The 27,116-nt window shown below is 52.5% G+C and overlaps 2 protein-coding genes across 12 annotated transcripts in view; one reads left to right on the top strand and one right to left on the bottom strand.

The window, feature by feature from the left end:
• Positions 1 to 629: 629 nt before the first annotated feature.
• Positions 630 to 20,707, top strand: KATNB1 (katanin regulatory subunit B1). Of its 2 annotated transcripts, none has more exons than XM_072636703.1 (20): positions 630 to 889; positions 2,783 to 3,102; positions 6,373 to 6,503; positions 8,003 to 8,120; positions 11,744 to 11,844; positions 12,290 to 12,331; positions 13,911 to 13,994; positions 14,252 to 14,367; positions 14,985 to 15,056; positions 15,349 to 15,499; positions 16,280 to 16,467; positions 16,669 to 16,799; positions 16,946 to 16,996; positions 17,116 to 17,192; positions 17,358 to 17,477; positions 17,732 to 17,881; positions 18,293 to 18,369; positions 18,498 to 18,572; positions 19,557 to 19,673; positions 20,078 to 20,707. In XM_072636703.1, the coding sequence occupies exons 2-20, from the start codon at positions 3,063 to 3,065 to the stop codon at positions 20,208 to 20,210; spliced, it is 1,974 nt and encodes a 657-aa protein (XP_072492804.1). In that variant the 5' UTR covers positions 630 to 889; positions 2,783 to 3,062; the 3' UTR covers positions 20,211 to 20,707. The 2 variants fall into 2 exon arrangements, with proteins under 2 accessions (XP_072492804.1, XP_072492803.1); XM_072636702.1 differs by lacking the exon at positions 630 to 889 and adding an exon at positions 934 to 1,040.
• Positions 20,708 to 23,864: 3,157 nt separating this feature from the next.
• KIFC3 (kinesin family member C3) overlaps positions 23,865 to 27,116 on the bottom strand; it is a 59,097-nt gene continuing 55,845 nt past the window's right edge. For 9 of the 10 annotated variants that reach the window (XM_072636694.1, XM_072636691.1, XM_072636695.1 and 6 more), the window contains one exon: positions 23,865 to 25,951. In XM_072636694.1, the coding sequence (XP_072492795.1) occupies positions 25,926 to 25,951 (26 nt within the window). In that variant the 3' untranslated portion in view covers positions 23,865 to 25,925. Of the gene's footprint in view, positions 25,952 to 26,224; positions 26,259 to 27,116 lie in introns of all 10 variants that reach the window. The other variant, XM_072636693.1, reaches the window with a different exon arrangement.

The raw sequence follows: 27,116 nt of genomic DNA, 5'->3' as shown, positions 1-27,116 counted from the left end.
TTCATCTCCGCATTTCTTTCGGAACAGTAAGATCCATTCCATTCCATTCATAGGTTACACTGGCTTCCGCCATTTTGCTACACGTGGTGCCGCCATTTTGTCAATCAATGGGTTCCCACTTTCCTTCCAGCTCTTGGATACCCCACCAAGGGCTGCTCTCGGGGTGGCCTCCTCCTTTGACCTCATCACCGCCTTCCTGGCCTTGGACCCTCTCTGGACTTGGGATCTCCTTCTTCTTTCCCAGCTCCACAAGTCTACGACCTATGAACCAGCACCCACTCCTTGAAAAACTGGACTTTGACCACTTGGCTACGTGGACTCAATTTCCTCGTGACTCTTGAGCCCCAGGGCTGGAGTAGAGGAAGGAGTCAACTCTGGAAGGTCACTTTTCCCACTTTGGACACTAAGATATCAGGGAATGGGGCAGGGGGAAGAGTCTCGCCTCAGACTTGCCCAAAATCAATACGACAGCCCAACTACTTCACGGTTCTCCTCAGGATTCTTTCTATTGGCTGAAGCCCGACTGGCCTCCCAACAATGACAACTGTGATTGGTTGGAATCTGGACGGTTGCTAAGGGGATTGGTGCGGACGCCGTTGGAGGCGTGCCGCAGACTTTCAAACTTAAATGAGAATGGGGAGGAAGGTGGCGGGGGGCGGGACCAGGATGGATGGAGCTCCGAGGTAGAGGCGGGACTTAAGAAATCGCAGGAGCACATTGGCTCACCATAGACCGGGGGGAAGACCTCGAACATCCTTTCATTGTGATTAGTCGAAATTAGTGAAAGAGGGGCCGTGATGAGGGAGAGCGGCAGCAGAGCCTTTCTTGATTGGTGAAGATTTCCTGGAAGGCGTGGCATCCGCGGCGGCTGATTGGCCTGAGGGAGAAGGTAGGCGGGGACGGAGGCCGGAGGTTTTGTTGTGAGGGTCGGTTGTCAAGCAGCGACCAATCAGGTCCGAGGATGGAGTCAGGTGGGGGCCGCGCTGGGAGCGGAGCCTCCACCGTCCGAGCAGCCTCCGCCGCCGCTGCCCCCGCCGCAGGTGAAGAAGGGGGCGAGGGCGGGGGCTGAAGGGCCGCGGTGGCAGGGAGCGGCCTGGGTCCGTGCCTCCTGAGCCGTGGAGCCGGGGTCGGGGGCCCCGCGAGAGGCCGAGAGCGGACGGCCTTCCCTCCACGGCCCGGCCTAGGCTCCCGGCCCCGGCCCCCGCTCCCACCAACCCCCGGCCGGGTGGGGGGGAGGATCGGAAACGGCGCGCGCCGGGTGGAGGGGGACGAATAAAGAGGGGGGACCTGAGGGGGCGGGGCCAGGGGCGCCGAAGGGTGGAGTGGAGGGGCAGGAGGAAGGGAGAGAAATTGGGGGTGTAGAAGGATGGAGGTAATGGGGCGATGGAGCGGAGAGGAAGAGGGAAGGGGACAGAATTGGGGGGCGCAGGGGTGGGGAGAAAGGACGGAAAGATGGGGGGCAGAATGAAGGGAGAAGATGGCGATGGTGATGGGGGCGAACGGAGGGCAGGGAGATGGGGCGCCGTGGGTGGATGGACAGAAGGACTGAAGGAGTGAATGCAGGGGGGCGGAAGGGGGAGGGAAGAAGAAATAAGAAGGTGGGAGACTGAAGACACAGTGGAAGAGGACGGAAGGAAGGGCAGGAGCGAGGGCCCAAGGGAGGGAGGAGGGAGGGATCGCCAGGTGTGGCTGGGCGCCTGTGGAGACACCTTGCTGCTGGTTGTCAAGCTTCAGGTTCACAGCCCTTTCTCCAAGTCTAATAACCAAATAGTAGTTATTTCTCTCTTACCCAGGAACCCTGAGGGTCTCACCCTCCCAGTTTGAGTTGTTTTTGATTCAAGGGGTCATCCTTTGTGTAACTTAAAGAAGCGTATTCATGGAATGGATGGTTCTCACTCAAAGTGAGAATGTGTTAAGACCTTAGCCTGAAAGGACCAGGGTCCCACACTGCATCCTGGACCATCTCCAGTCATCCTGATGAATATAAGGCCCCTGGACCCAGATGGCTCAGGAGAAGAAAGTGAGGCTGGTGACCTTGCACAACCTTGCTTCACTCAAATCAAAGTCAACTGCAAGTCATGTCATCCTCTTGATGTCATGGTCCTCTTTGAGAATGAAGGACAAACACATCCAACAATAACCAAGTCAACCCCTTTGGCTACTGCCCTGGGGAGAGTGAAGGGAAAGTAGTGATCTGGAAGAATGGGACTTCCTTAGTTCTGTTATAAAGAGATATTCTCTTTAGGATTAAATTATGATTTCCTTTGGGACCTGTGAGGTAGGGGTTCCTCCTGCCCCCTCTTCAGTTCCATAACGTCTTGCTTTGAAACAACTCCCTGAAAAAGGCTGAGTGTTGGGTGGGCTGGCACAGGTTTGTCAGCCTTCTTTAGAATCACTTGATTCTATCGCTTGATTGGCAAGGGAGGAGGAGGGTGGTACCTCTAGTGATTTGGATTTTGTCATTGTAAAAATCAAGCCTTTCCCTGAATTTGTTTGATATTAGGAAACAAACATTGTGTGGCTGTCTCTGTGGTCATATTGAAGACTTCATAAGAATCCACTTTTTCTGTTGCTAATCAAAATGATCATATTTAAGAGAACCCACTCTGTAGATGCTGCTGCTGAGAACACTAGACATACCTCCTCGTTCCTTCCAAAGCCAAAGGTTTTATTAAGGGGACTGGATACCTGTACTGGTTGTTGTTTTCCTTTAGATCAAGAGCTCATGCCCCTACTCATGGTATGTCAGGTAAATTTAAATGGATTTTTGTTTCCCTTTCAGGTCAACATAACTGTACAATGGACCAAAACTGATTCTTCATGCTCTGGGATGTGTACTGCTAGGCACAAACTGCTTGCTTGGATGTTATAAAACGGGACTTAACAAAGGGCCACAGAAGAGGGAATTATCTCTGCCTGGATGTGTCGAAACTACGCTCCAACTTGAGACTTGAGTCTGGGGGGGTTCTTCCCCCACCCCACCGGGAAAGTGGAGTGCTCCCTTCGCAATTCTTCCTGGTTGGTTTGGGGGTCCACGCCAACTGAAAGGAAAGGCTGCACAAATGGCGACCCCTGTTGTTACCAAGACCGCATGGAAGCTACGTGAGTCTCCTGCCTTTCTTTTTCTCTTGCTGTCTACTTGTTAATCTTGTTAGCCACCTGTTGTCCTGTGGAGAATGAAGAGTTCCAGAGGGGACGCATATTAGCCTTCAGCATCCTTTCTTATTGGCTCAAGGATTTTGAGTTAGGCTGATGGGTTGGACAGAGTAGACTAAAGAACATGCCCTTGATGGTTTGCTGCAACCTTTAGGGGAATTTTATAACAGGAAATAATGTTGTTTCCTTGTCAGGGTGACACCTTTGCAAAGGGTCACTGACTAGAGATGGAAGACAAGACCTGACTTCCCTCTGAATCATTCTGCCAGACAATTGACCTACTCCCTTTTCCCACCATGGCCAGGCTCCTAGAGTGTTGCTTCTTACTGTACGGAGCTGGGATAGTGGCGAGAGAGTCGGGTTTGAGGATGAGGATCAGAGTTTGGAGGTTAGGATTACTCACTGCCTGTGTGAGCTTAGGAAGCTTAGGTAGGTCTCTCCCCTCTTGACCTCAGAGGTCTCTTCCAGCTCTCAGTCAGTGATCCTGGCCACCTCAAGTCCTAGTTAAGATGTAAGCAGGTGCCCATGTCAGAACTGTCCCAAGGAACTTAGGCCTTCTTGGTGAGACAGGAGCTGTTATGGGGCTGCTGTGTCTGAGAAATTTCTCCACGAACCTGACGTGGGCTCTGATTCTTCAGGGACCAGAGACCAAGACAGGAGTGGTGATCTAAGCCGAGGACTCCCCCCTGTCCCACTCATGCATGGATTGCTGCAGGACCCAGTTCCTCTGGTCTGGAAGCAGCTCCTGCCGGACCTCTGCTTGTCAGAGTGGTCCAGGGCTGTGGTCCGGAGGTCAGGCCTTTCCCCGGTGGCCAGGATGCAGTTGGTGCTGTCAGCCCTGGCCATGGCACAGACATGATGAGATTTAGGACAGGAGGCTCCCCTTGCCCGGGCCCAGGCTGGGGCTGACCCAGAGGCTGGCTCACTGCAGATGGCAGCAGGCAGGCGTGGCTTCCCTTTGGGCTTGCAGCCTGTTTTCTCCTCTTGGCACTGATGGATGATGTCACTGCTATTTTCAACAAGCACCTTAGCCATCATTTTTCTTGTTGATTATGTGTCTCTTGCCCTGGCCCTCCCAGATCAGAAGCCCTTCTCCATTCCCTGCTTAGTTGTGTCCCCTGCATCTGCCTGTTGATCTTTCCAGGGCCTAAATGCTCTTTTCCTGATGACCATTTAATCTCGGTGCAGCATGACACCCTCCCCCACTCCTGCAGAGTCACTGCCTTGGTCTCTAGGAAGTGTGCTCTGCAGCCGCAGAAGAGGCACAAAACATCCAGTCAGTAGCTCCATTTTACAGAAGGGAACACCGAGGCCAGGGGTGGGAAGTGACTTGCCCAAGATCACTTAGTAATAGTGTCGCAGCCTAGACCAGGTCCCCAGGGAGGGTGGATAGAAAGGGGCTTAATCCGATTGAAATACACCCTGAGAGCTCCTCAGAGAACAGAGCCCTGAGGGGAGAGCTGTCCTCAGTGGGAAATACCAGGGGCCCAGAGCGCTCACACAGGAAGAAACCTGGGGAGAGCCCCATGACCAAGGAGAAGTTGGGTCTGGTTGTGGCCATAGTGCAGGGGCCTAGGGCTGTCACCCCTGACCTCAGGGGCTGGTGACCCTGCCCCTGGTCTCTCTGCCCTCTGGTCTTCAGGTTTGTTTTTAGTAAGGAGCTTGTAGTTACGTACCTGATGAGGCCATTCTGCAGGGTTAACACAGTATTAGAATTACTTTGAGATCTTCAAGAGAAAGGATAGTCTCGCATGTGCAGACTGCCCTGTAGACTCCCAGTCATCAGCAGCAGTTGTAGAGGATGTTGGTTCATCAGCTGATGGGCCCTTCGAAGTCTGTGCTCCAGGGGCCCCTCAGAGCTCAATATGCCTCAATGTCCAGCTGTGTTTCCGGGACAGAGTCAGCGACCCTGCCCCCCCTCCACCCCCACGATGCCCCTGCCCCATTGTGAAAGCAGAAAACTTGGCACCCGATTGCTCTGCCACCTGGGAAAGGGATCTAGGAAAGCCCAGCACAGTCAGTGCTGCTGTAAGTCCTTGACACAGCTCAGGTCAGCCATGCTGACTACCCCAGAGGTCCTCTCACTCACTCCCTTGACACCTGAGACATGAACACTAAGTTCTTCTTCTTGGGTCCATGCTTTGCTTCATGTCCGGCCCTCCAGGACTGTGTAGTTGCCATGTGGGAACCCTTTGCCAAATGCAGGTCAGGGATGACCCAATGCCCAGCCTCTCACCTCCTCCTGCCCTGCATCACCCTGGCTCTGGCAGCTGAACACAGCCTCCTGTGTCCTTCCCCTCCTTAGATTTGTCCCCTCTTCTAGGACCTCACTCACACTCCGCCACCTCAGTCACGCCTCCAGAGGCAGCTCAGGCTCCAGCCCAGGTGGGCTCAGACATGGGCTCTGATGCTTCCTGGTCACGTGCCTGGGATGGAGCATTTCACCTCCCTGGACCTCAGTGTCCTTTTCTATAGAATGAGGGGTTGGTCTTCCAGGCCTCTGAGGTTCCTTCCCACTCTGAATCTATGGTCCTTGAAAGATTGACCAGGGGCTGGTCATTTACCATTTGGGGCCCAATTTCCTCTTCAATAAAATAAAGGTAATAAGAATTTCTCTCCCCAGTTTGTAGGAGCATTGTGATGATCAGTAAAATTGTTGGTCTAAACCTGGAGATTCTTGAGTCCAACCCCTTTATTTTACAGAGGAGGAAACTGAGGCCCAGGGAGGTCAGCAGCTTGCCTGAGGTTACACAGGCATTAAGTGTCAGAGACTGTGTTTGAACCTGGGTCTTCCTCAGAGACCATACCCTAGTCACTGGGCCATTCTCTTTCCTTGAGGATGAATGTCAGAGCCCTTTGTGGACTAGGAAGGGGATCCTGCTGGTCACTTCCTCCTCTGGACTCCTCTCTGCAGACCATGTATAGCCTTAAGGAAGCCGCTGTGCTGTTGTCTAGGATGGGGCTTTCAGCCTTTCCTCAGCCCTCAATTGTAGTTCAGAGTGGTCCCCACTAAGCCTTTCAGGTGATAGAAGGAAGCCATAGAGTTGGAGCCTGGAGGCTGAGGCTGCTAGGGCTTTCAAGCTCTGAGCTGATCCTGATTGGAACCAGGCCTCAGGCAACAAGGCAGGTAGTGTCGGGGGACACAGCTCCTCACCCCTCTGGGTACACTGCTTCCAGTGACCCTGTGTCTCTGTTCCATTCTGTTCCATTTTCTAGAGGAAATTGTGGCCCATGCCAGCAATGTGTCTTCCCTGGTGTTGGGCAAGGGCTCAGGACGGCTCTTAGCAACGGGAGGAGATGATTGTCGGGTCAACCTGTGGTCAGTTAACAAGCCCAACTGCATCATGGTAAGAAACACCAGATGGGGAGTGGGCAGGGTCTGGGAGGAGATGACAGAACCAGGCACTGGCCCCAGACCTGAGGTACTGACTCATCTTTCCCTCAAATCCATTTACACTGTGCTACTAAGTGACTCCAAGGAGCTTGGGAGAGATGTCCACTCTAACCTGATAGCCCACCCACCAAGGCCTAAGGAGCCTAGAGCCTCTGAGGCCCTACAGGCTGGGGAGGAGTTCAAGGACCTGGGTGTGAATCCTGATTGCTACTTACAACCTGTGTTACCTTGGAAAAGTCATTTAGCCTCTCAAGGCCTCAGTTTCCTCATCTGTAAAGTGAGAGTGGTGGGCCAGATGGCTTCTCAAATCTGTGATTCTAAGAAAGACATAGTAAGAATAGAGGGCAGAATGGACAAGCTGAAACCAATTGGCAGGAGCAGTGTCTGGTTTGGGAAGGGCCTGATGAGCAAAGGATGTGGCTACTATGGGAGCTTCTCCGTCCCTGAAAAATAGACCCATTTTTCAGCTGATAAGAATCAAGTTCCATTTGGGACAGGCCCACTTGGGAGATGACACTCTTAATGGGAACTAAATCAGCATGCATTCAGTCAGATGAGGAGGGAGCTGCTGTTCAGTGTTTACTCTTTGGATGACTTGTCCCCCAGGAAACGTGGGCATCTTCTTCAGATGAGCCATGCATGGGCAAACTGCATGGTCCATTTTCAGGAACAGCTCTGATCACTCATCTCCCAGTGTGATGAGTGAGGCCAGGGTGGCAGGAGACAATGATTATGCCTGTCAGCCCAGTTCCAGGGCCAAGAGAGTCTGCCTACCTCTGCCCCTGCCAGGACCTCAAGCCCCAGCCCCCTTGATCTCTCCTGGGGTATTTATTGAAACGGCTCTTGCCTGCTCTGACCTATGTGAGAATCTCCTCATCTCCCAAGCAGGAGTCTCTCACAGTCTCTCTGTGCTAAGCTGAGCCCCTGGGGAGCATGGCAGAATTGGACGCTGCAGTTAGGATGGTAGCAGCATCCCAGGGATCAGGTAATATCAGAGGGAACCTGCATGTCACAGCAGCATCCATCCCCCTCCGTAGGCCTGTTGGCTCTGGCCATGTGCTGTGTGCTGCAAGTCTTCACTTGGGCTCTGCGTGTTGTCTTGGGAGTGGGGACATGTGTGTGTGTGTCACATGCATACACGTGTGTGAGCAGAGCATGGAGAAGACTGTCTGCCTTTGCTGATTTTGGCTAAAAAGGTCACATGGGAGGAGAATAATGGTAGGCAAGGGCAGCAGCATCAGAGCCTCTAGAATGACACTGTCACCCTTTTAGAGTTGGGGAAACTGAGGCAAAGAAAAGTGATATCCCCAGAAGTTAGCCAGAGCTCAAGTCCCCTCATCCTCAGTCCAATACTATTTCTGCGCAGTTTTTATGTTTCCACTGGAAAAAATGAGACTCTGGCCCTTCCCTAAAAAGGGCTGCTGCTCTAGGCCTGTTGTCTTTTGCCCACAGAGCTTAACCGGCCACACGTCCCCCGTGGAGAGTGTTCGCCTCAACACCCCTGAGGAGCTCATTGTGGCTGGATCCCAGTCAGGCTCCATCCGAGTCTGGGACCTGGAAGCTGCCAAAAGTACGTTGGTTTCTTGCTTTTTCTCCATGCTTTTTGTCCTTATGTTCCCACTGAGGTTCTGTGGCCTCATGGGGCGGGAAGAGGAAAAACGCTCCTCCCAGAAACCTTTCATCTTGTTGTCAGTGAAGGATTCATTGACACAGTCGGTGCTTGTAGGCCTAAGGACGGGGTACTCGGCCCCAGCGGGGAGAATAAATGATCAGATCCCCCAGTGGGGGGCCAGGGAGCCCAGGACAGCCCGGTGTGCACACGGCTTGGCAGCACGCAGGCAGGGCCAGGCTCAGCCATTGCTGGTCCTCCTAATGCCGGGCCCAGCTCGCTGCTCTAGGTGTGCTAGTTGTCATCCTGGTAATTCCCATCATCATTCCTCTTGTTAGTGAAATTGCCCTCTCAGCCTGGAAAGTCCTCTGCCCCATCTGTGCCTGCCAAAATCCCGTCCTGGGCCCGGCCCCAATCTCGCTTTTCATTGTAGTCCTTGGTCTCCTTTCCTCCTCTCGTTCCTGCCTTCTCACATGGTTTGATCTGTCGTGCTCTTCTGACACTGCGCTGCGGGTCCTCGTCTCCCTGTCCTGTCCTTCCTGCTGAGCTGTAAATGCTGCAGGGGTGTCATCTTGTCCATGTGTGTGAACCCCGTAGTATAGCCCAATGCTTTGCACATAGTAAGTGCCCAGCAAATGTGGATTTAAGTTGAAAGGAAAAGAGAATGGAGAGGAAGAGACAGAAATAAGAAAGGCAAGGAGAGAGAGATGTCTTGTGGGGGAAAATGCCACGTGTCATCAATAATTACCATATGTCCCCAGGTAGGGGGAGAAGTTGTCTGCAAGATAGCTTGTGATAGCTGATTAATGATAATGAACAGCTAATAAATGGCCTTTGGGCCGGTCAGACTGTTGGACGTGCTCTGTAGTCCATTCTACTTGATTTGAAGCTTAGTCAGAAAGGGCATGGGTCTTTGCTTGGCCCCTTGAAGAAAAGGAGGGGAGAGGGCCTTGGGAGTATTGTTGCTTGGGGAAGGAGAATTTGGCAAAACTCAGTCCCATGTCATCTGTGTCTCTATTAATCAGCATTTCTGTGGAATGTGACCAAAATGTGCTTCCAGCCAGTAACCCAGTGGGCCCTGGGTAAGGAGCCAGGACACAGGCTTCAGACACAGGCTCCAAACGGCTTTCTTTCCAGCAGTCCACCTCCTCACACCTCCATGCCCTCCAAAAGTTGCCCCTGCATGCCTTTGGCCAAGTGCCCTTTTCCATCTCTGCCATGGCAGCAGCAGAGATTGTATAGACTACAGGGCAGCTAACTATGTCGTGTTACGTTTGGAAAACCTGCTCTTGCTCAAGAATAGAGAACTGCTTGGAAGGCTTAATTCCCAGCCCTGTTTGAGAAACACCCATCAGATGGCAAGAGTAAATAGTGATTGTAAAGTACAACATCCCAACTAACTGGCCCTGTGGCTCTACACCGAGCCACTGCACCGGCAGTGATGCTGCATGGCCCTCCTGGAATGTCCTTACTCAGACTTCCAAGCTCACAGAGATGGGAACCCAGTTTCTGAGATGCCCTGTTAGGAAAGAGGAGCCACTGCGGTGGTCTGTGGAACCCTGTTGGAGAAGCGGGGGAGGGCAAACGTTGTGGGCCCCACTCATCCTCCATCAACTGCACAGGCCTGTAGCATTCAAGGGACACTGAACACAAGACCAGAGCCCAGCCCTGGACAGGGGCTCCCTGGGGATGGGGAGGAGCTAGAGGAAGAAGAGGGAGCCCAGGGCCAAGAGGATGGGGCAGAGGAGGCCCGCCTTCAGGCACCACGTCATCCTGACTCCTTGGGAGGCCTGAGTTTTAGCCTCAGCTAAAGTCATCTGCAAAATGGGGATGAGGCAGCACAAAGTTGAGAATCAGAGGAAAGAATGCATACTAGAAGCAGGATTGTGATGAGAAGCACAATTTGTTCTGCGCAAGTGGAGCTACGAACATGAGCCCCTTGGATTCTGCTTCCATCTTGGTCCCCCCAGGACTGACTTCATTGTGGACATGCACATTCTGTGTTATGGGAACAAATTCCTCAGAAATCTGTGGGCAAATTAGCAAGTCAGTTAAACAGTCATTTAGTAAAGGCTTTCTGTGTGCCAGGCACTGTGCCAAGGCCTGGGGGTACAAAGAAAGACAAAAAATCAGACTCTGCCCTCAAGGAGCTCACGTCCTAATGGGGGGATGGCAGCAAACAGCTACACACGTAGAAGGTGTAACCAGGATAATTGGAACATAACCTCAGAATGAAGGCACTAGTGACGGGGGATGAGGGTGGGGGGCAGTGGGGACCAGGACCTTTGATGGGAGGAGTGAAATGAGTGGATCCTTTTCCAGTGAAACCCCAGGCTTCTCTCAGTGCTGGACCCAGCCTATCCTCCCCAAATTAGATACTAGGAAAACCAAGGCAGAAGAGATTCGTTGGAAGTTGTATAAACACATTCATCTTTAAGTCATGATCCCCAGAGTAGTGCTTTCTTAGGCCACTGTTCTCATGCCTCATTTGCCAAGCAAACCATCTCCTCTTAGAGGCAGAGAAGGCCAAAGCTGAAGGTGGCAGAGATTCCCTGTGTCCTCAAGCCTACAGCTACCATGGTGACTGAGATGCCTCATGGAAACCCGGGACTGGATCAGGAGTTCTAGCGAGCCCCTCCTAAGCAGCCCTGAGGGAGAATAAAGGGTAAAAAGGGGAAAGAAGGATGCTGACATTCCGGCTCATCCCCTCCCACCTGAGGGAAGGCTCCTTGGTCTGCCTGCAGTCTTCCAGAGTCTGAACAGATCCCTGAGGAAACCCTCCCACACAAGAGATGGATATCGGCCACTCCTTATCAGATGATGAAGGATTCCGAAAGCCTGCCTTCCTGCCTGAGGCCAGAGGATCCCTGGGGACTGGGCAGCAGCTTGTTGGTTAGGTGGGCATCTGTGTTTTGGGTGCAACGATACTCTTCAGAAAACTGGGGTTTTATTATATGCCAGCAAAGCACATAGTGAGACAGCAACGTGAAACGACTTTATTGGCAGCTTAACCAGTGTGATGGGAAAAGAAGAAAATCTGGGCTAGCATCAGAGGCAGACTGGTTTTCCTCCCAAAAGCTGAATGTTAATTCTCAAAAGAGAAAAGCACAGTTGAGAAGATTAGAGATTGTAGAAAGAGTCCAGAGTATCAAGAATTTAATAAAATGACTGTTGCTTGACTTGTATAGGTCATATGCTTAAAACAGAGTAAAGTTTCTTCAAAGTTGTAAAAAAAAAAACTGTGGGGGATTGGTTACTTCTCTCTGAGTAACTGAGGAAGCATGACCTTTGAAAGGACCCCTCTCCCCAGACTGAGAGCCGAAAAGATTCTGGCCCCTCTCCTGTCCCCCAAAGCCTTGAGTAGGAACTCTAACCCTGAAAAATGTAAGCCTTGGAAGGGTCTTCTTCTTGCAGAGTGGGGATAGGTGACCCCTGAGCAAGGTGAGTGAGTGTTCTCTGGAGATCTCTGTGATGCTTGGGGGTGACGGGACCAGCCTGCACACACTGGTTTTCCTGGTGCACCTTCTGTCTGTCAATGACAACAACCAAACCCACATCCCAATTCTCATCTTCTCCTTTGGCAGTTCTCCGTACCTTAATGGGACACAAAGCCAACATCTGTAGCCTGGACTTCCATCCCTATGGGGAGTTTGTAGCCTCTGGTTCTCAGGATACAAACATTAAGGTAAGGCCACTCCAAAATGTGGCCCAAGCCCTACAGGGAGCAACTGAGACACCCAGCCCATGTTTGTGTGACATCCTCAGCATTGGGGAAATGGTAAAGGAAGAGTGCGTCCCAGGGGAGGGACTCCTGGTTCATTTCTGGCCCATACTCACTGTGGCATCTAACTTAGAGCACTAAATGACCAGGGCCTGTTCTGGGGGCGCCCGCTGCCTGCATCCACAGAGCACAGATGTCTACTGGAGCGACTGAGTCTGAATTTCAGACTAAAGGGAGGGTGGGGCACTTGGTCCAGACAGTTGACTCTATGGGTACTGATTACGTTGGTATAGGGCAAGCCAGGAGCCAAACTCAGTCCCCTTCCAGGTGTCGTTACTGCCGAGTCTTTGCTGATGTGGCCTTTCCCTCCCTGCCCTGCTGACCAATCCTCTGATTTTCTTCTCCACAGCTCTGGGACATACGAAGGAAAGGCTGTGTGTTCCGGTATAAGGTAAGAGACTGTCGTTGATTGATACAACAGGGAGAGAATTGTACTGTGTTTGGGGCACACAAGGAGCAGAGCGGCCACCTAGTGGAGGGAGGAGCAGCCCTTGAGGCTTTCTTTGGCTGTTACCCTTTCCCTGGCTTTACTTCCTTCCCACACTTCCCCTTTTTCCAGATCTCTCTTCCTTGTCCTGTCCATGCTCATCCCTTGCCAGCCCCCAGCCCTGGGTGATTCTCAGCATCTGTCTCCTCCTCTTCTCCTTGCATCAGCTGAATGGAGCTGGAGGACCCTGCAGCACCATGCTGGCTGAGGACCTGCAATCTCTGGTGTGCTCTGCCTCAGCCTCCCTCAGCTCAACCATCCTTTTATTCCTCTCGAACTGATTCCCAGGCTCACTTCCCAACAAGGTTCTTCTGTACCCTACCTCCACTCTCCAAGCCTCTCCCACTACCATCTGCTCCCACTCTAGCTGAGAACCTTGTCTCCTGAAAAATCAGAGTCTTCTCCTCGCCTCATCCCACTGACATCCTCCTCCTCCTTCTTACATTCCCCACCTCTGATAATGAGGTGAACCTTCTCACCCTTGATCATGTCCTGTGCTGACTTCTCTGGTAGATCATCTCCCTGCCAGTCATTCCCCTCACTGGTCATCCCCCTCACCAGTCATCCCTCCCCCATCTCCAGACTTTAGCCTCTCTGACTCAGCTGGTTCCTTTCCTCCTGCTTTCACACTTGCCCTGGTTCTGCCATCTTTAGAAACTTTTCACTGGATCCTCCCACCCCCCAAGCCATCATCTCGTATCTCTCAGTCAGACTCCAAGACAGGGCTGTCTGTCCTCTCTACCTCTCCATCCTCTCATGCTTCAGTCCTCTGCAGCCTGGCCACTGACTGCTGGGGCACCACTGACCTCTGAGTGATTCAGTCTGGTGACCTTGTCTGAATCCTCATTGCTCTTGAATTCTGCATCTGACCCTGCTAACTTATCTCTTCTGGCTATTTTCTGCTCTTTTCTCTCTCCTGGTATTTTTCCTACATGTCTGGCTTCTTTCCTGGCTCATCCTCTCTCCTGCCACCCCCTCCCCCAAGGCCCCGCCCTCAGACTTCTTCTCTCCTACCTGTACACTCTGACTTGGTGACTTTCATTATCATCTCTGTGACTCATGGATGAGTCTGTTCACATGCCATCACCAGCTGCGAAGTCCAAGAGTGGACTCTTCAACCTAGATGCCCCAGCAGCATCCCAAACATGGCCAGAGTGGAACTTGCTAGTCCTCTCCCCAACCCAGCCTTATTCAAACTCCCCTAATTTTTGCCAGACACGGTTGTCTTGCCAGTTTTCTGATCTCCTAGATTGGTAACTTCAATATCATTTTTGACTTATTTCCCCATTAGCCCATGTATCCAGTCACTTGCCAAGTCTTACCATTTCTCTCTTCCCAACATCTCAAGTATGGAAAACAAATGGGAAATGAGGATCCCACATTTGTCTACCACTGCAGATGCCCATTCTTGCTTGAGCCCTTAAATGGGCAGGCCTGGTACATACCATAGAGATGGCTAAGCTGTGTGTTACTTGTCTTTCAGGGACATACTCAGGCTGTCAGATGTCTTCGGTTTAGCCCCGATGGGAAATGGTTAGCGTCTGCTGCAGATGACCACAGCGTAAAGGTAGAGTCTTGGTCAGGTTGAGGAGGCTGTGCCTTTCTTTCCTGCATGGGATCAGTATTGGGACCAGGCCTAGTGGAGCCTGTGTGTTCTGTGCCTGGCAGAAATGGACATTGGGAGGGAATAAAGCAGAAACCGGTGTTTCCATGGGACAGGTTATCCACAAGAGCTAACGTTTCAGGGCTCTGCCCTCAGGCCTTGTCTCAGCCTGAAAACCCATTGGTGAGCTCTGTGCTCAGGCCTGGCTCTCACCTCCCCAGCTTTGGGATCTGACTGCTGGGAAGATGATGTCCGAGTTCCTGGGACACACAGGGCCTGTCAGTGTGGTCGAGTTCCATCCAAACGAGTACCTGCTGGCTTCTGGCAGCTCTGACAGGTGAGCAGGGGGAGGGGAGGGTGGAGCTGGTGAGCTAGCCCTGCCCCAAGCTCTGTACTGGGACTACCCCTTGGGGCTGTATATGGACAGGCCCAAGTGCTCCTTGTTGGTCCTCCTTTGGCTCAGCCTTGGGAAGTGCAGGCCTCCTTTTACTGAGAATTCAGGGTGGGCTTTGGAGCCAAAGAGCAGGAATGTCTCCCCAAGGGCCAAGGCATGTCCTGAGGAGTCCAAACGGAAGAGTATCTGGCCAGCCTGGGGCCAACATGGCTGCCAACATGGCTGTCAGTTGGGTCTTTGAGCAGGACTTGACTGTGTTAGAGAAGATTGACCAATGTCATTTCTTGCCTTCTGACTTTTCCATATGTTCTATACCCCATGCTCTTCATGTACGTTGGGAACCAGGAAGAAGGAATCCCTTTGTCTCTCTAGGTGTGGCTGGGTCCTGGGCCCACACTCTGCTGCCCCTGGTTACATCTCTGGACAGATATTCTGGGAGAGTCCGAGTCCCCATGATTTCCTCCCACTTGGGAGTTCTTTAAGAGGCAAGGGACCACCTTGTGGGATGGGGAGGGACAGGCCAAGCCTACCTACATCCCTGGGGTTGTTTACTCTTGCAGGACAATCCGCTTCTGGGATCTGGAGAAGTTCCAAGTGGTCAGCTGCATTGAAGGGGAGCCTGGACCTGTCAGGTATGTGGGTGTGCCCTCAGCCTTCCCTCTGCTTCAGGCATTCAGGAGGTCTGGATCCCTGGAGCTGTCATCCTCCCAGTAGCTTTAGTCCCCTCTGGGCCCATGGCCTGGGTCTGCTAAGATGGATGCGCAGGTCTCAGGCCAGTCACAGCAGAACTTTTTCCAACACTACCCCGAGTTTCTGAGCACCTTCTGGAAGTGACCTTAGGCCAGGCCAGGACTTCCTTCGGGTGGCAGGGGGCTTCCTGAAGGTTCCTGGGGGATCCCTTCTCAACTCACTGCCCATTCCCAGGAGTATCCTCTTCAACCCCGACGGCTGCTGCTTGTACAGTGGGTGCCAAGACTCCCTCCGTGTGTACGGCTGGGAGCCCGAGCGCTGCTTCGATGTGGTCCTGGTGAACTGGGGCAAGGTGGCAGACCTGACCACCTGCAACAACCAGCTGGTGAGCATGGCCTGCGGGTCGGCCTCTCTGGGCTCCCCCATCCCCAACCCAGCAGCAGAGTCCGACCGATGACTGCCATCCTTAGACATCATCAGCTTCAGACCTCCCCCTCATTATCTTTGTTTGTTAAAGACTAAATGTAATTTTTAAAAAAATAACCAAAATCCATTTTCTCTCTTTCCTATCTGACCCCCCCTTGTTGGAGAAACAAAAATGAAAACCAAAAAACCCCTTGTTAGCAAATCTGCAGGGGAGCAATCCAAGCTGCTGTGTTTTCTGCTCTGTCAGGGGCCTCCATCGAGACACTGATTCGCGTTCTGAAGGTTTTCAGTCATGTGTGTTTAGTGTTGTGGTGGGCATAAATGGGGCAGCCTTCTAGACTGCTTTCCACAATGGCCTGGGCAGCTGTGGCCGAGCCCTAATGGGACAGCATGGCCAGTCTTCCAGGTGATCAGAGCCTCAGTGGGCTTTAATTTGAAGCTCTCCCCTTGTCTGATTCAGAGTATATTTTCATGAGGCTACTGATAGGGTGGAGTCCAAGCACTGATTGTTAACACTTGGCAGATTTGGGAATGCTGTCAAGGTGGATCTAGGAGTTAATGATGAAGCCTGAAATGACTGTCAGTCCCCTGGGAGCCAGGAGGGACCTGCCCTGAGCCCCCACCAGGGGCTTCCTCCCCTCTGGGCATCGTCTCCTCTGTACAATGAGGGCGAGGGGCTAGGATTGGATGGTCTCCACAGGCCCTCCCACTGCTAACATTCTAGTTTCTTTGGGCCTAGATTGGTGTTTCCTATGCCCAGAGCAACGTTTCTTCTTATGTGGTGGATCTGAACCGGGTCACAAGGTCTGGAACTGTCATGCATGACCCAGTACAGGATAGCAAGCCTGTGGCTCAGGCCATGCCCACCAGTTCCTCTATCCGCCGAAGCTATGAGAGGCCGGCCACGGCCTGCAGCAAGCCCCAGAGGTGAGCTGGGGAGCCTAGGGCTGACTGGGCAGAGGGGGGATTCACCCTATGGAGAGGCCCTGGCCAGGTGCAGAGGTCTGAAACTTGGCCACAAAGGAGCTTGCTGCCTGGCCATCCATCTTACCCAATGGCTTTCTTTCCCCTCTCCTCTCCTCCATTCTCTTAACGAATTATTCTCCCTTCTGAACCTGGGTGCATCAGGGTGAAGCAGAATTCTGAGAGCGAGAGGCGCAGCCCCAGTAGTGAGGACGACCGTGATGAGCGGGAGTCCAGGGCCGAGATCCAGAATGCTGAGGACTACAAGGAAATCTTCCAGCCTAAAAACAGCATCAGTGAGTCCTGGGCCACAGGCAGGCGGGGCTGGAAGGGTGAATGAGGACTGAGAGGCCCAGACAGTCTGGAGGGCTCAGGCCAGACTGGAAGCCAGACCCTCTGCTGCCTGTGCTGTCCCCTCCATCCTTTCACCTTACCTTGGCAGGTCGGACTCCACCCCAGAGGAGTGAGCCGTTCCCCGCCCCTCCAGAGGATGGTAAGGCAGATGGGAGAGGGTGGCAGGGCATGGCCCCTTGACCTGACCCTCCCCCCCAGTCATTCTCCTAAGCCAAGAGCCGGGGTCTGAACCCAGCAAATCTTTGCCCTTTTCTTCAGACGTGGCCATAGCAAAGGAGGCCTCCAAGCCCAGCCAGGCCATGGATGTCCAATTCCCGATGCCAAACAGAGGAAGTGTATGTTTGGGCCTCGGGAACTGAGGGTGCTGGGTTAGGGCACTGTGGGAAGGAGAGCAGAGGGACCAAGCTTCCCTAGGGCCAAGCCTGCTGTGGCATCTGGAGCAGGGGTGGGGGGCGGCTGGCATCAGGCCCTATCCCAGCATCTTCTCTTTCTCCCTGTAGTCTGACTTTGTGCCCAGGCTTCCTATTGCCACCTCCACTCCGATGCCCAAAGCTGAACCTGCTGTCATTCCTGCTGCCAGAAACGAGCCAATTGGGCTCAAAGCCTCAGACTTCCTACCTGTAAGGAAAATGGGATGGAGGCTGGGTGTGTGTGTGTGGGGGGGACAGACCACTTTCACCTTGCCTTGGATAGGCCCTCTGTCTCCTGTCCCAGGCCTAGTGTGGCCTCTTGTGCAGCCTTACGCCTCTGCTAGAGCACAGGGCAGGAGGGAGAGACAAAGCCCTGGGCCCACTCCTCCTTCTGTTCTGTGGGCCAGTGGGCCTACCATCTGCTCCATTGGCCACCCAACCCAGCCTTTTACCCCTGTGCCCAGGCCGTGAAGATGCCCAACCAGTCAGAGATGGTCGATGAAGATGCCATGTCCCAGATCCGCAAGGGCCATGATACCATGTGTGTGGTTCTGACCAGCCGTCACAAGAACCTGGACACAGTGCGGTCTGTCTGGACCACAGGGGACATCAAGGTAAGGAGGAACCCCCTAGCCCTGGGCTGTTTCCCTGAGACGCTGGTTCTTCTGACTGGGTCCAGACCAGAAAGAGGAGCAGGTGCCACGGTGGCAGGGACACTTGGGCTGGCAGAGACAAGAGATGGGCCTGGCCCTGTCCTGGAGGCTCTGCAGGTCCACATATAGATTGGAGGCAGCCTGGGACTCCTTTTTCTTTTCTCTGCCCTTTGGTCCCTGTGTACTTGTCCACTGTGCATTGAGGGAAGTCCCTCACCAGGCTTCACCAGGGTCCTTGCTTTAGGGGCATGGTGGCTGGGGCAGCTAAACCCCCTGCGAGCTCTTGCCACTCATGCACCTCAGTGCAGCTGCAGAGGGGGAGGACAGCATGGGGGCAGCTTGTGACACTGGGCCATGTTTCTGTCTCCTTAGACATCCGTGGACTCAGCCGTCGCCATAAATGACTTGTCCGTGGTGGTTGACCTCCTTAACATAGTGAATCAGAAAGCGTGAGTGTCCAGGGCCTTGCCCAAGGTGGGCAGAGGCTGAACGAGGAGCCTCTCCGTGGGCAGAGGCTGAACAAGGAGCCCCTCCATGGGCAGGGCCTTGGACTGGCTGCTCTCCTCTTGTCCCACAGGTCTCTTTGGAAACTGGACCTTTGTACTACTGTCCTGCCCCAGATCGAGAAGCTGCTTCAGAGCAAGTATGAAAGGTGAAGGTTGCGCCACTGCTGCACCTCCGAGCACACACACACATTTGCACACATGTAAATATGCACACACATACATGCCTGCAGACATGCACACAGTCCCCTCTCAGCCTCGTAGACATGTTACCAGTATCATGACCCCACTGACCCCTCCCTCTTCTTCTAGGACAGGCATTGGACTTAGGTGAGGGCAAGCCAGTTTCTTCTCTGTCCTCACAGAGCCAGAGGCAGGATTTGAACCCAGGCCTTCCTGACTGCAGGGCTGGCAGCTCTAGCCACTGTGTCTCTCATTTTAGAGACTTTGTCAGAGTCCAGTGGGAGCCGAGGCCTGGCGCCTGGGACCTGACAAGGTGGTGGCAGAGGGAGGATGCCTTCCTTAGCCACAGTTGGCTTCATTTGCCTATGGCCCCTGCTTAAGGCACATTCTCTGCCACCCAGCCAGTAATTGAAATAAGGTGGTAGGTGTTCAGTCATTTCAGTCACGTCCAACTCTTTGTGACCCTATTTGGGGTTTTCTTGGCAATGATACTGGAGTGGTTTACCATTTCCTTCTCATTTGACAGATGAGAAAACTGAGTCATACAGGGTTAAGTGACTTGCCTAGGGTCACACAGCTAGGAATTGTCTGAGGCTGGATTTGAATTCAGGTCTTCCTGACTCCAGGCCTAGCACTATCCACTGTGCCACTTGGCTGCCCTGAAATAAAGTTAGGATGCCTCTTACCCTGTTCTGTAAAACTGTCACCTGGAAGTAAGAAAAGCTGACTTTGCCCACAGCTTCAGACCCTCTCCCTCTTCCCTCTAAGTGCCCAGTAACTAGGAGGTCATTCCTTTGTGGCCCCAGATCTCTGATTTAATGATTGAAAGAAAGCCTCTGCACAAAGTGATCCTTAGGCCTGGACTAAGTGAATTGGTCCTATGTAGGTGGATTTCCCTGGGAGCCCAGTGGGGCCCAGGGCCTCTGACCACTGTGTGTGTCTCTCTCCAGCTACGTGCAGACAGGATGCACCTCCTTAAAGCTAATCCTGCAGCGGTTTCTGCCCCTGATCACAGATATCCTAGCTGCCCCGCCCTCTGTGGGGGTAGACATCAGCCGAGAGGAGAGGTGAGGGAGCCCCCTCCAATGTCTGGATCTGCCCTGGGAGGCAGGTGATAGGTTGGGTGGGGCCTGGGCAGGGAAGAAGGGAGGTTGAGGGAGAGGCCTAGGCTAGGCTGAGGAGAAGCTTTAAGGCTGACCAGTGATAATGGGAGAATGGGGAGAGAGGATAAGGGGAGCCCTCTCTGCCCAGCCTCAGCCTATCTGACCCTGAAGGTCCAGGGGGCCACCCTGGTATCAGTGGAAAAGCACCGGGTGTCTGGAAACCAGGATCCCTGCATTAGAGGTCCAGAACACCCCTCAGAGAGGGCGGGAGGCGCTGCCTCCTTCCAGGGGCCCTGAGGAGGGATGCAGAGGAGGCTGGGACAGTGGGGCTGGTCCCTCCCTCACCCCCAGCCTCCCTCTATCCCCAGACTCCACAAGTGCAGACTATGCTACAAGCAGCTGAAGAACATCAGCCAGCTCATCAAGAGCAAGTCTGGCCTCAGCGGCCGCCACGGCAGTGCCTTCCGGGAGCTGCACCTGCTTATGGCCCCCTTGGACTGAGTGACCAGCACATCCCGTGCACGCACACACAGCCTCTGCCCCGGTCCCTGCTCAGCCCGTCCTCAGGACCTCCACGCAGGGAGGAGGAGGGGGCTGGACCGGGACTCAAGGCAAAGGAATTCCCCCTTCCTTCCCTTCCCCTCCTTCCCTCCTCTTGCCACCCCCAGGCTTTGTGGTTTCGTCTTCCTGTAGCTCCCAGGCTGCAGCATGGCCCAAAGCCCGACTCTCCCACCCATGTCACCTTTCTCTCCATTCTCCCTATCCTGGACCCAGCCACGTCTGTCAGGTTAGGACCCGTGTGGACTTTGTCCCAAGAGACGCGGACCTCTGCCCCAGCGCCCGCACAGCGCTCAGACACTCCTTGCCAGCAGCGGACAGGCCCATGGCAGCTCCCCGGGGCCATGGCTCTGCGCATCTCCTGGAGAGGGCAGAGGAGCATGGGCACCTTGGGGCCCCAGCTGATGACTTTGTTCTCCAATAAACAACTGTCCAACTTAGCCCCCTCTAGTTTCTTCGGGGGCAATCCAGAGGCTGTCATATGGAGGAGGTGCATTTATTAAATTTGTAATTCTTCCCTGGTCTTCTTTGAGGAAGGCAAGGGCATGGGCACGGAGTGGAGGACCCCTGAGTAGGGTCCCTCCTATCCTGACATGGAACCACATTGATCCCGGTGTCTGCCAAAGTTGATTCCTAGGCTGGGGGTCAGAAAGGGCAGCTCCAAGGCCCTCCCCCTCAGACCCGGAGCATTGACCTGGAGCTTGGTATGAAGCCTGGACAGAAGCTCTGGCAGAATCAGCCTCCAGGGGCCTCTGAGCCGAGTCAGTGCAAGACTGCGCTCTGACCAGCAGGGGGAGGTCGAGGCCGTGCTGGCCTAAGGAAGTGGCCCAGCCTTCCAGACACTCGCGGCTGCCCTTGAGAAAGTGGTTCTGCTGCCAGTGTTCACTAATGGGAAGGGGTCAGAGGAGCTTCAGGGGACAAAGTGGCCCAAAGTTGTTCATTCATGTACACGTGTGTGTGTCCCAGAAGTCCCTGTGCAACTTTCAGCTTTAACAGCTTAAAGCTTTGCTAACATTCAAAACCCCCCTGCATATTCATGAGCATCCACTTGTAGCTGTGGATAAACCTAGGAGCAGATAAAGAAAATAAAGCCTCCCCCGTAGAAAGAGTAAACTGGTGCTGAGCACCACCAGCCTGTCCCAAAGCAGACCCAGAGAAGTCCTGACTCAGCAGAAGCTCAACCATGTGGGCCTGAGTGACCTGCCCTGGAGTCAGGGCAGAGGAGAGTCCTCCAGCTCACCATCTTTGGTGCTTAAATTTTGAGCATCGACCTGAGAAGGACTTGGCTGGGCACAGCCCAGCAGGCCCAATTGTGACGTAGAGTTGAGGAAAGGCCATCTGGTCGAGCAACCTGTCCTGGGCCTTCAGCTTAACTGTGGGTCCTGAAGGGGCAACATGATTGGAGGGAGGAGGCAAGAATCCATTCCCTTCCCTCCTGGCATGTCAGTTCTGGGCTGTTGGGAGAGACAGCTGTTCTCCTGGTGATCGCACACCCTCAAAGAAGACTGAGGCCAGTCCCACCCCACAGGAACAAATGGAGAATCCACAGAACTGTTGGACAAGCCTGGAGAGGAGGGGAGGGGAGGGATGGTGCATGGCTGTTTCATCCTGCAGAGGGATAGAATGGGGGAGCCCTGGAGCCCATGCGGAGCCAACACTGGACACAGCAGCTCCGATAGGGCCAGATCCCTGCTGCTCGCTGGGGGAGAAAGGCAGTGACATTCTGCCTTTCTGTTGCGTGGGGCCCCACCCTTCTGGTCCTTGTTTCCTCAACACCTTCACCAGTCTTCAGTGGGGCATTCAGGATACACTGAGTCAAACAGAGATGGCCCACTTCCTCTTGTGACCAGAGCTAGGAGGGTTTACAGGACATGTCTTCATGATATAGGCTATCCAGCCTATAACTTGCTGAATGGACAATAGGGAGAGGTGTTGTGTCTCAGCTGGACACTGAGCTGATGCAAATCTAAATCTATGAGGAGTACCTACTGAGATTAGTAACACTGGCCCCTGCACTGGACACCAATGATAATAACCATAACAGTAACGCAAGGCCACAGAGCCATGGCCTATAGCTTGGCCTCCTTTACATGGGGCTCCAGCCAACTGAGACAAGCAACCAGAGATAGGTAATTGATAAAATACTTAGAGAAATACATGATGGGATGAATGAATGAATGGTTACTAGCAAGGTGCCCTGTGGAGTTGGAGTTCTTGAGACAACAAGGAAGGACTAATGATTTGGCTGTCAAATCCACTCACACCATCCTAGACTGTCATTTACAGAACAGCAGAGAATGCTGTGCTCTTGTTAGACACCACCAAGAATACTATACTCAGCTCTTGGAGTGTATCCAAGAAGAAAAGCCACCCAATGTCCTACCCTGGGAATATCTATTAAGGAAACAAACTATTTAAACTAGAGGAGACTCAGGTTGGGAGAACGTGACCGCTGTCTTCAAGTTCCCAAATGGAAAAGGAGCAAGAGAAAGAAGTTACAAAATGATAGATCTCAGCTCAACTTTAAAGAAATTTCTAATGCTTAGGGCCATCCAACAGTGAAATAGATTGTCTTGTGAAATAATGAGCTTCCTGTAACAAAATGTTCATGTCAAGGCTAAAGAGATTATAGAGAGAATTCCTTCACTGGATGAGAGGACATATTGGGCAGTGTCTCTGGTTTCTTCCAGTTCTAAAGTAGGACCTTTGGCCCAATCTTGGCAATATGGCTACTTTAATTCATGGCTCCAGCAGGACCACCTACCCATGTGGCCAGAGGTGCTTCGGGCTGCAAAGGAGGTGGCGAGCAGAGGACCTTCAGAGGTCCCATTGTGGTAACACCCCTCTCTGGAAGCACCATCCATCTCTCCTACCTGCTACTCATCCTGCAGTTGTCTAATCTCTGGCTCCCAGGAGGAGAAGGATCAGGTTCCCACACCAGTTCCCAATCTGGACAGGGCTAATCCCTTGCCCCTCTGCTGAAGCAGACAGGAGCCAGTGCGGGAGGGGGAGAAGCAAGCCAAGGAGACAGACGGGACCAGAGCACCTGCCCCCAAACCCACTGTGTTGTTCCCAACAAAGAACAACTCCTTTATCCGCATGGCTGCAGGGTGTATTAGAGATGAAACAAATGTGGCTACTTAATTACAGAGATAAATGAAAAGATACTCTTTGAAGAAAAGTGACTTAGATACGTGCTAGTTTCCCTGTCTCCTGAGGGTGAAGAGTTTCAGTCACTTCTCCCACTTCTCCCCATTGTTTTGTGGGAGTCTCCTTTCACTAAACCTGATGATTCAGCCTTTAAATTTTTTTTCAATTAATATTGTCTCTCCCTTCTCCTCCCCCACCCAGGGTAATGAGGGAACCCTTGTGACAAATATGGATAATCAGAGAAGATTCTCACATGGGCCATGGTCCAAAACTGTGTCTCATTCTGCACCCCGAGTCTATCTCTCAGTCAGGAGGTGGGTGGTAATATTCTTTATCACTGGTCTCACACACATACACACACACACACACACACACACACACACACACACACACACACACACACACAATCCCCTTCTCCAAGGAAGGGAGAAGAGTTAAGTTCTCATGTTATTTGTGCAAAAGAGCTCTTCTTTATTAAAATCAGTAAAAACAGCTCATATTCCAAAAGATCTTGGTTAGGAGCTATGAGAGAAACTTTAAAAAGAACTGTAGTGGGAAAAGAGAAATCAGTGCATCTGAGACAATTGAATGTAAAGTGTCTGAGGCCACTGGGCATCATGTCAGGGTCGGCCATCCCTCACAAGGACCTCCTGGCCTCCAAGAGGGCCAGGTAACAAACAGCAATCAAACTTCACAAAAAATGAGCCCAAGGGCACTGTGCCTCTGGGAGACATAAATATGTATCCAGCAACAGCCTGGGGGGCTATTGAGAGAAGAAAAACTTAAAATATATTTCCGCCGATTAGGTTAACTCTCCAGCGGTGTCTGTACACCTATATACAGGTATATACAAATTCACTTTTCATGCTTTTGCTTCCCACCTGGAGGGACGTTAGCTAGATGCCCCACTCCCTTTATGTTTTGGATTTCCAGCCCCTTCCCCTCCCTTGGGTTTACCAAATATGAACCTAAGGGAACTGAGAAGGGTGGAGAAAGTGAAAAGGAAGCTAAGGTTTCAGGAGTGAAACCCCCTCCCAGGGTAAGATGATCCCCTCCCTGGGATCTCTGCACAGGTGAAGGCTTAGGGGACAGGCCTCCCCACAGCTGTGGACAAACTTCCCCTGGCTGCCTGCCCACCAGCCACCTGCGTTTTGAAAGCCAATTTTCCCCCATCTCTCATGCTGTTTTGAACCAGCCTGCCCCTGAAGTTACCACCTCTCCCCTCCCAGATAATTGGATGGAGTAGTCTCTTGACTTTTTCTATAAAGTGCATCATTCCCTTGGGAAGCAGAAAGAACAAAGGTTGAGAGGATATATCAGGTGGGGGAAGAGAGCCAACATTTCCCTTGCCCCACAAAGTTCTCATATTGGTTATGGAGGTCTTAGCCTGGGTATTGCCAACCTCCTTCCTCTGCAAGGATGAGAGGTTAGAGTAGCCTCTTGGGTCCTACAGGCTAATGGTTTTCCAGAAAACCAAGTCATGTAGATAGATGAAAATGGAGAAAGATGGAGGGTAACTCCATGGAGTACCGAAGGGGAAAGTCACAATGGAAAGGGGATGGGCTGGAGAAGCCATAGAGAAAGCCCAGATCTCCTGTCCCCTTTCTTCTCAGATGGGTCCCTCCTCTCTAGCCTTCAGGTGCAGCCATACAGAGTCCACATAATTGAATGAAGATAATTTCTCGATGCCATCATGTTCTCACAGGGAGATCACAAGGAAATCTAAGTTTCCTCTTTGCCCATTGGCTTTAAGGGAGTGTTTGAAGCAAGAACCCACAAAGAGCAAAATCCAGGCCAAACCCACAAAAAAGCTGAGTTCCAGCCCTTGGGGCCCCTAAAGGCATAAGATCTGGCAGCAGGCCTCAGGCTCAGAGATAGGTCCTGGCAAGGCCCAGGGATGTGAGAGAGAACAGGTAGGCAAAGCCCAGGTTCTTCGGATCTACTGCTCCGAAATCCTGAAGGAATGCCCACCTCTGTCCATGAATAAGTCTGAGTCAGAGCACAGAGTGTACTGTATGTCAGCTATCAGAAAGGGGTGCACCTACTCCCAGGGCCAGGTCCAGCTTCCAGCATCTGGACTTACACAAGCCAACTTGAAGCCCAAAGACCAAGGTGCCTCCTTGCAACCTAAAACGCTTGCAGCCCACAGGTAGGGCGAGGAGGCCAGTCCTGCCGGTTGGGATGTGCCTTATGGTCCAGCCAGGCTCTTTGGCCTCCAACACACCAACACACACTATCTATGCTCCCCAAAGTCTGGGCTGGGGAAAAGATTCATTTCCTTCAAAACTAATTTCACATCTGTTTGGGATAGGGCTGGAGAGAAGCAGAGTATTTCGGGCAGAAAGGAGAAGCCTTTTCCTTCCTGGGCCTAAGAACAGTCTTTGCACATTCAGGGGCCTTGATTCTGGGTGGAAAGGGAGGAGGTGAGCAGCGTGCAATGTCCTTCCTCCAACCTCGCACCCTCAGATTTCACAGGCACCAGACACCTAGACGTTGGCTCCTGGTGTATCACACTGGCACTGGCTTCGTCTTTCCTATGGTAGAAATGAGAGAGAAAAAAACATCAGGGAAGAGGACAAGTTACCAAATGCCTTGCACACAATCCTTGGCTACCCAAAGCAGGCCTGCCAGGCCCTGGGAAGGAAAAGGGCAGGACCCCATTTAAAAGAGAGGCAAGAAAGAAACCCCAAGGCTGCATCCTAGCAGTGAGACCCAGGGCCTTCCAGCATCCACTCTCCAGGCAGAAACGAAAGCAGACTTTCACCATGGAAGCCACAGGCTCAGCCCATCCCTCCCCAAACACTCACCAAGGGACATGCCAGACAGACCCCCAAATTCAAGCTGTAATCAAAGCCAAAAACAGTTTCACTGGAGAGCCTGGAATCACATTCCCTTACTCTTCCTCATGGACAAAAGGCATCTGATCTGACTTCCTGGTCTAGAGAAAAGAGCCCTGAACCAGAAAAACCTGAGTCTGCACTCTGCCCCTAACTTTGCATGATCTTGGGCAAGCCTTTCTCTGGGCCTCAGTTTCCTCATCTGTAAAATGAGATCATTGCACTAAAGAATTTCCAAGAAAGGAAGGTCCTTTTCACCTCTGACATTCTATGGTTCTACTTTCCTAGGATAAAAGCAAAAAGAAACAAAAAACACACTTTCTGAAATGGGAAGGACTCCAGGCCAGGACTGTCTGTTACCCTGGACCAGGCAGGCAGGCTCTACTCCTACAGATGCCTTTTTCTTGGCATGACACAAGGGTATTGAAGTCACAAAGACCTGAGTCTAAATTCTGTCTCTGATACAGAATGCCAAGTCAGCTCACATCTCTGGGTCTCAGTTTCCTTTAGGGTATATAATGAGGGCCTCTGAGGTCCCTTTCAAGTCTAAGGTTATTAAGATTGTGAGAGGGGGACACTGGGCTTGTCCCACACAGCTGGACTCCCTTGGAAAGAGCCCCAGAAGCAAAGAAACCTGGCTTGCTCTGGCCCTTTAGCAAGTTCATTGAATGAACTTGGTACTTCTGAGACCTGGCCCAATCTTTGCCCATCTGCAAAATGGGAAAACAATCTCTACTCAAAGGAGATGATAGATGTGAAATTTCCTTGAAAAAAATTTAAAAGCATGATTGTAATAATAAAAATAATTTGCCCTGAGGGAGAAGAATTGGAAAAAGATGGGCCATTTGGATTCTCTCAGGAT

Source organism: Notamacropus eugenii, chromosome 1 (assembly GCF_028372415.1).
Source record: "Notamacropus eugenii isolate mMacEug1 chromosome 1, mMacEug1.pri_v2, whole genome shotgun sequence".
NCBI classification, from domain to species: Eukaryota; Metazoa; Chordata; class Mammalia; order Diprotodontia; family Macropodidae; genus Notamacropus; species Notamacropus eugenii.
This window is presented reverse-complemented; position numbering and strand designations above follow the sequence as displayed.

What these genes read in the sequence shown, in the direction of transcription:
- KATNB1 (XM_072636703.1), top strand. Translation starts at nt 3,063, where the DNA reads ATGGCGACCCCTGTTGTTACCAAGACCGCATGGAAGCTAC. An exon ending in GGACCTGGAAGCTGCCAAAA is followed by an intron (nt 8,121 to 11,743) that starts GTACGTTGGTTT and finishes CTCCTTTGGCAG; the next exon opens with TTCTCCGTACCTTAATGGGA. An exon ending in CCAGCCTAAAAACAGCATCA is followed by an intron (nt 16,800 to 16,945) that starts GTGAGTCCTGGG and finishes TTACCTTGGCAG; the next exon opens with GTCGGACTCCACCCCAGAGG.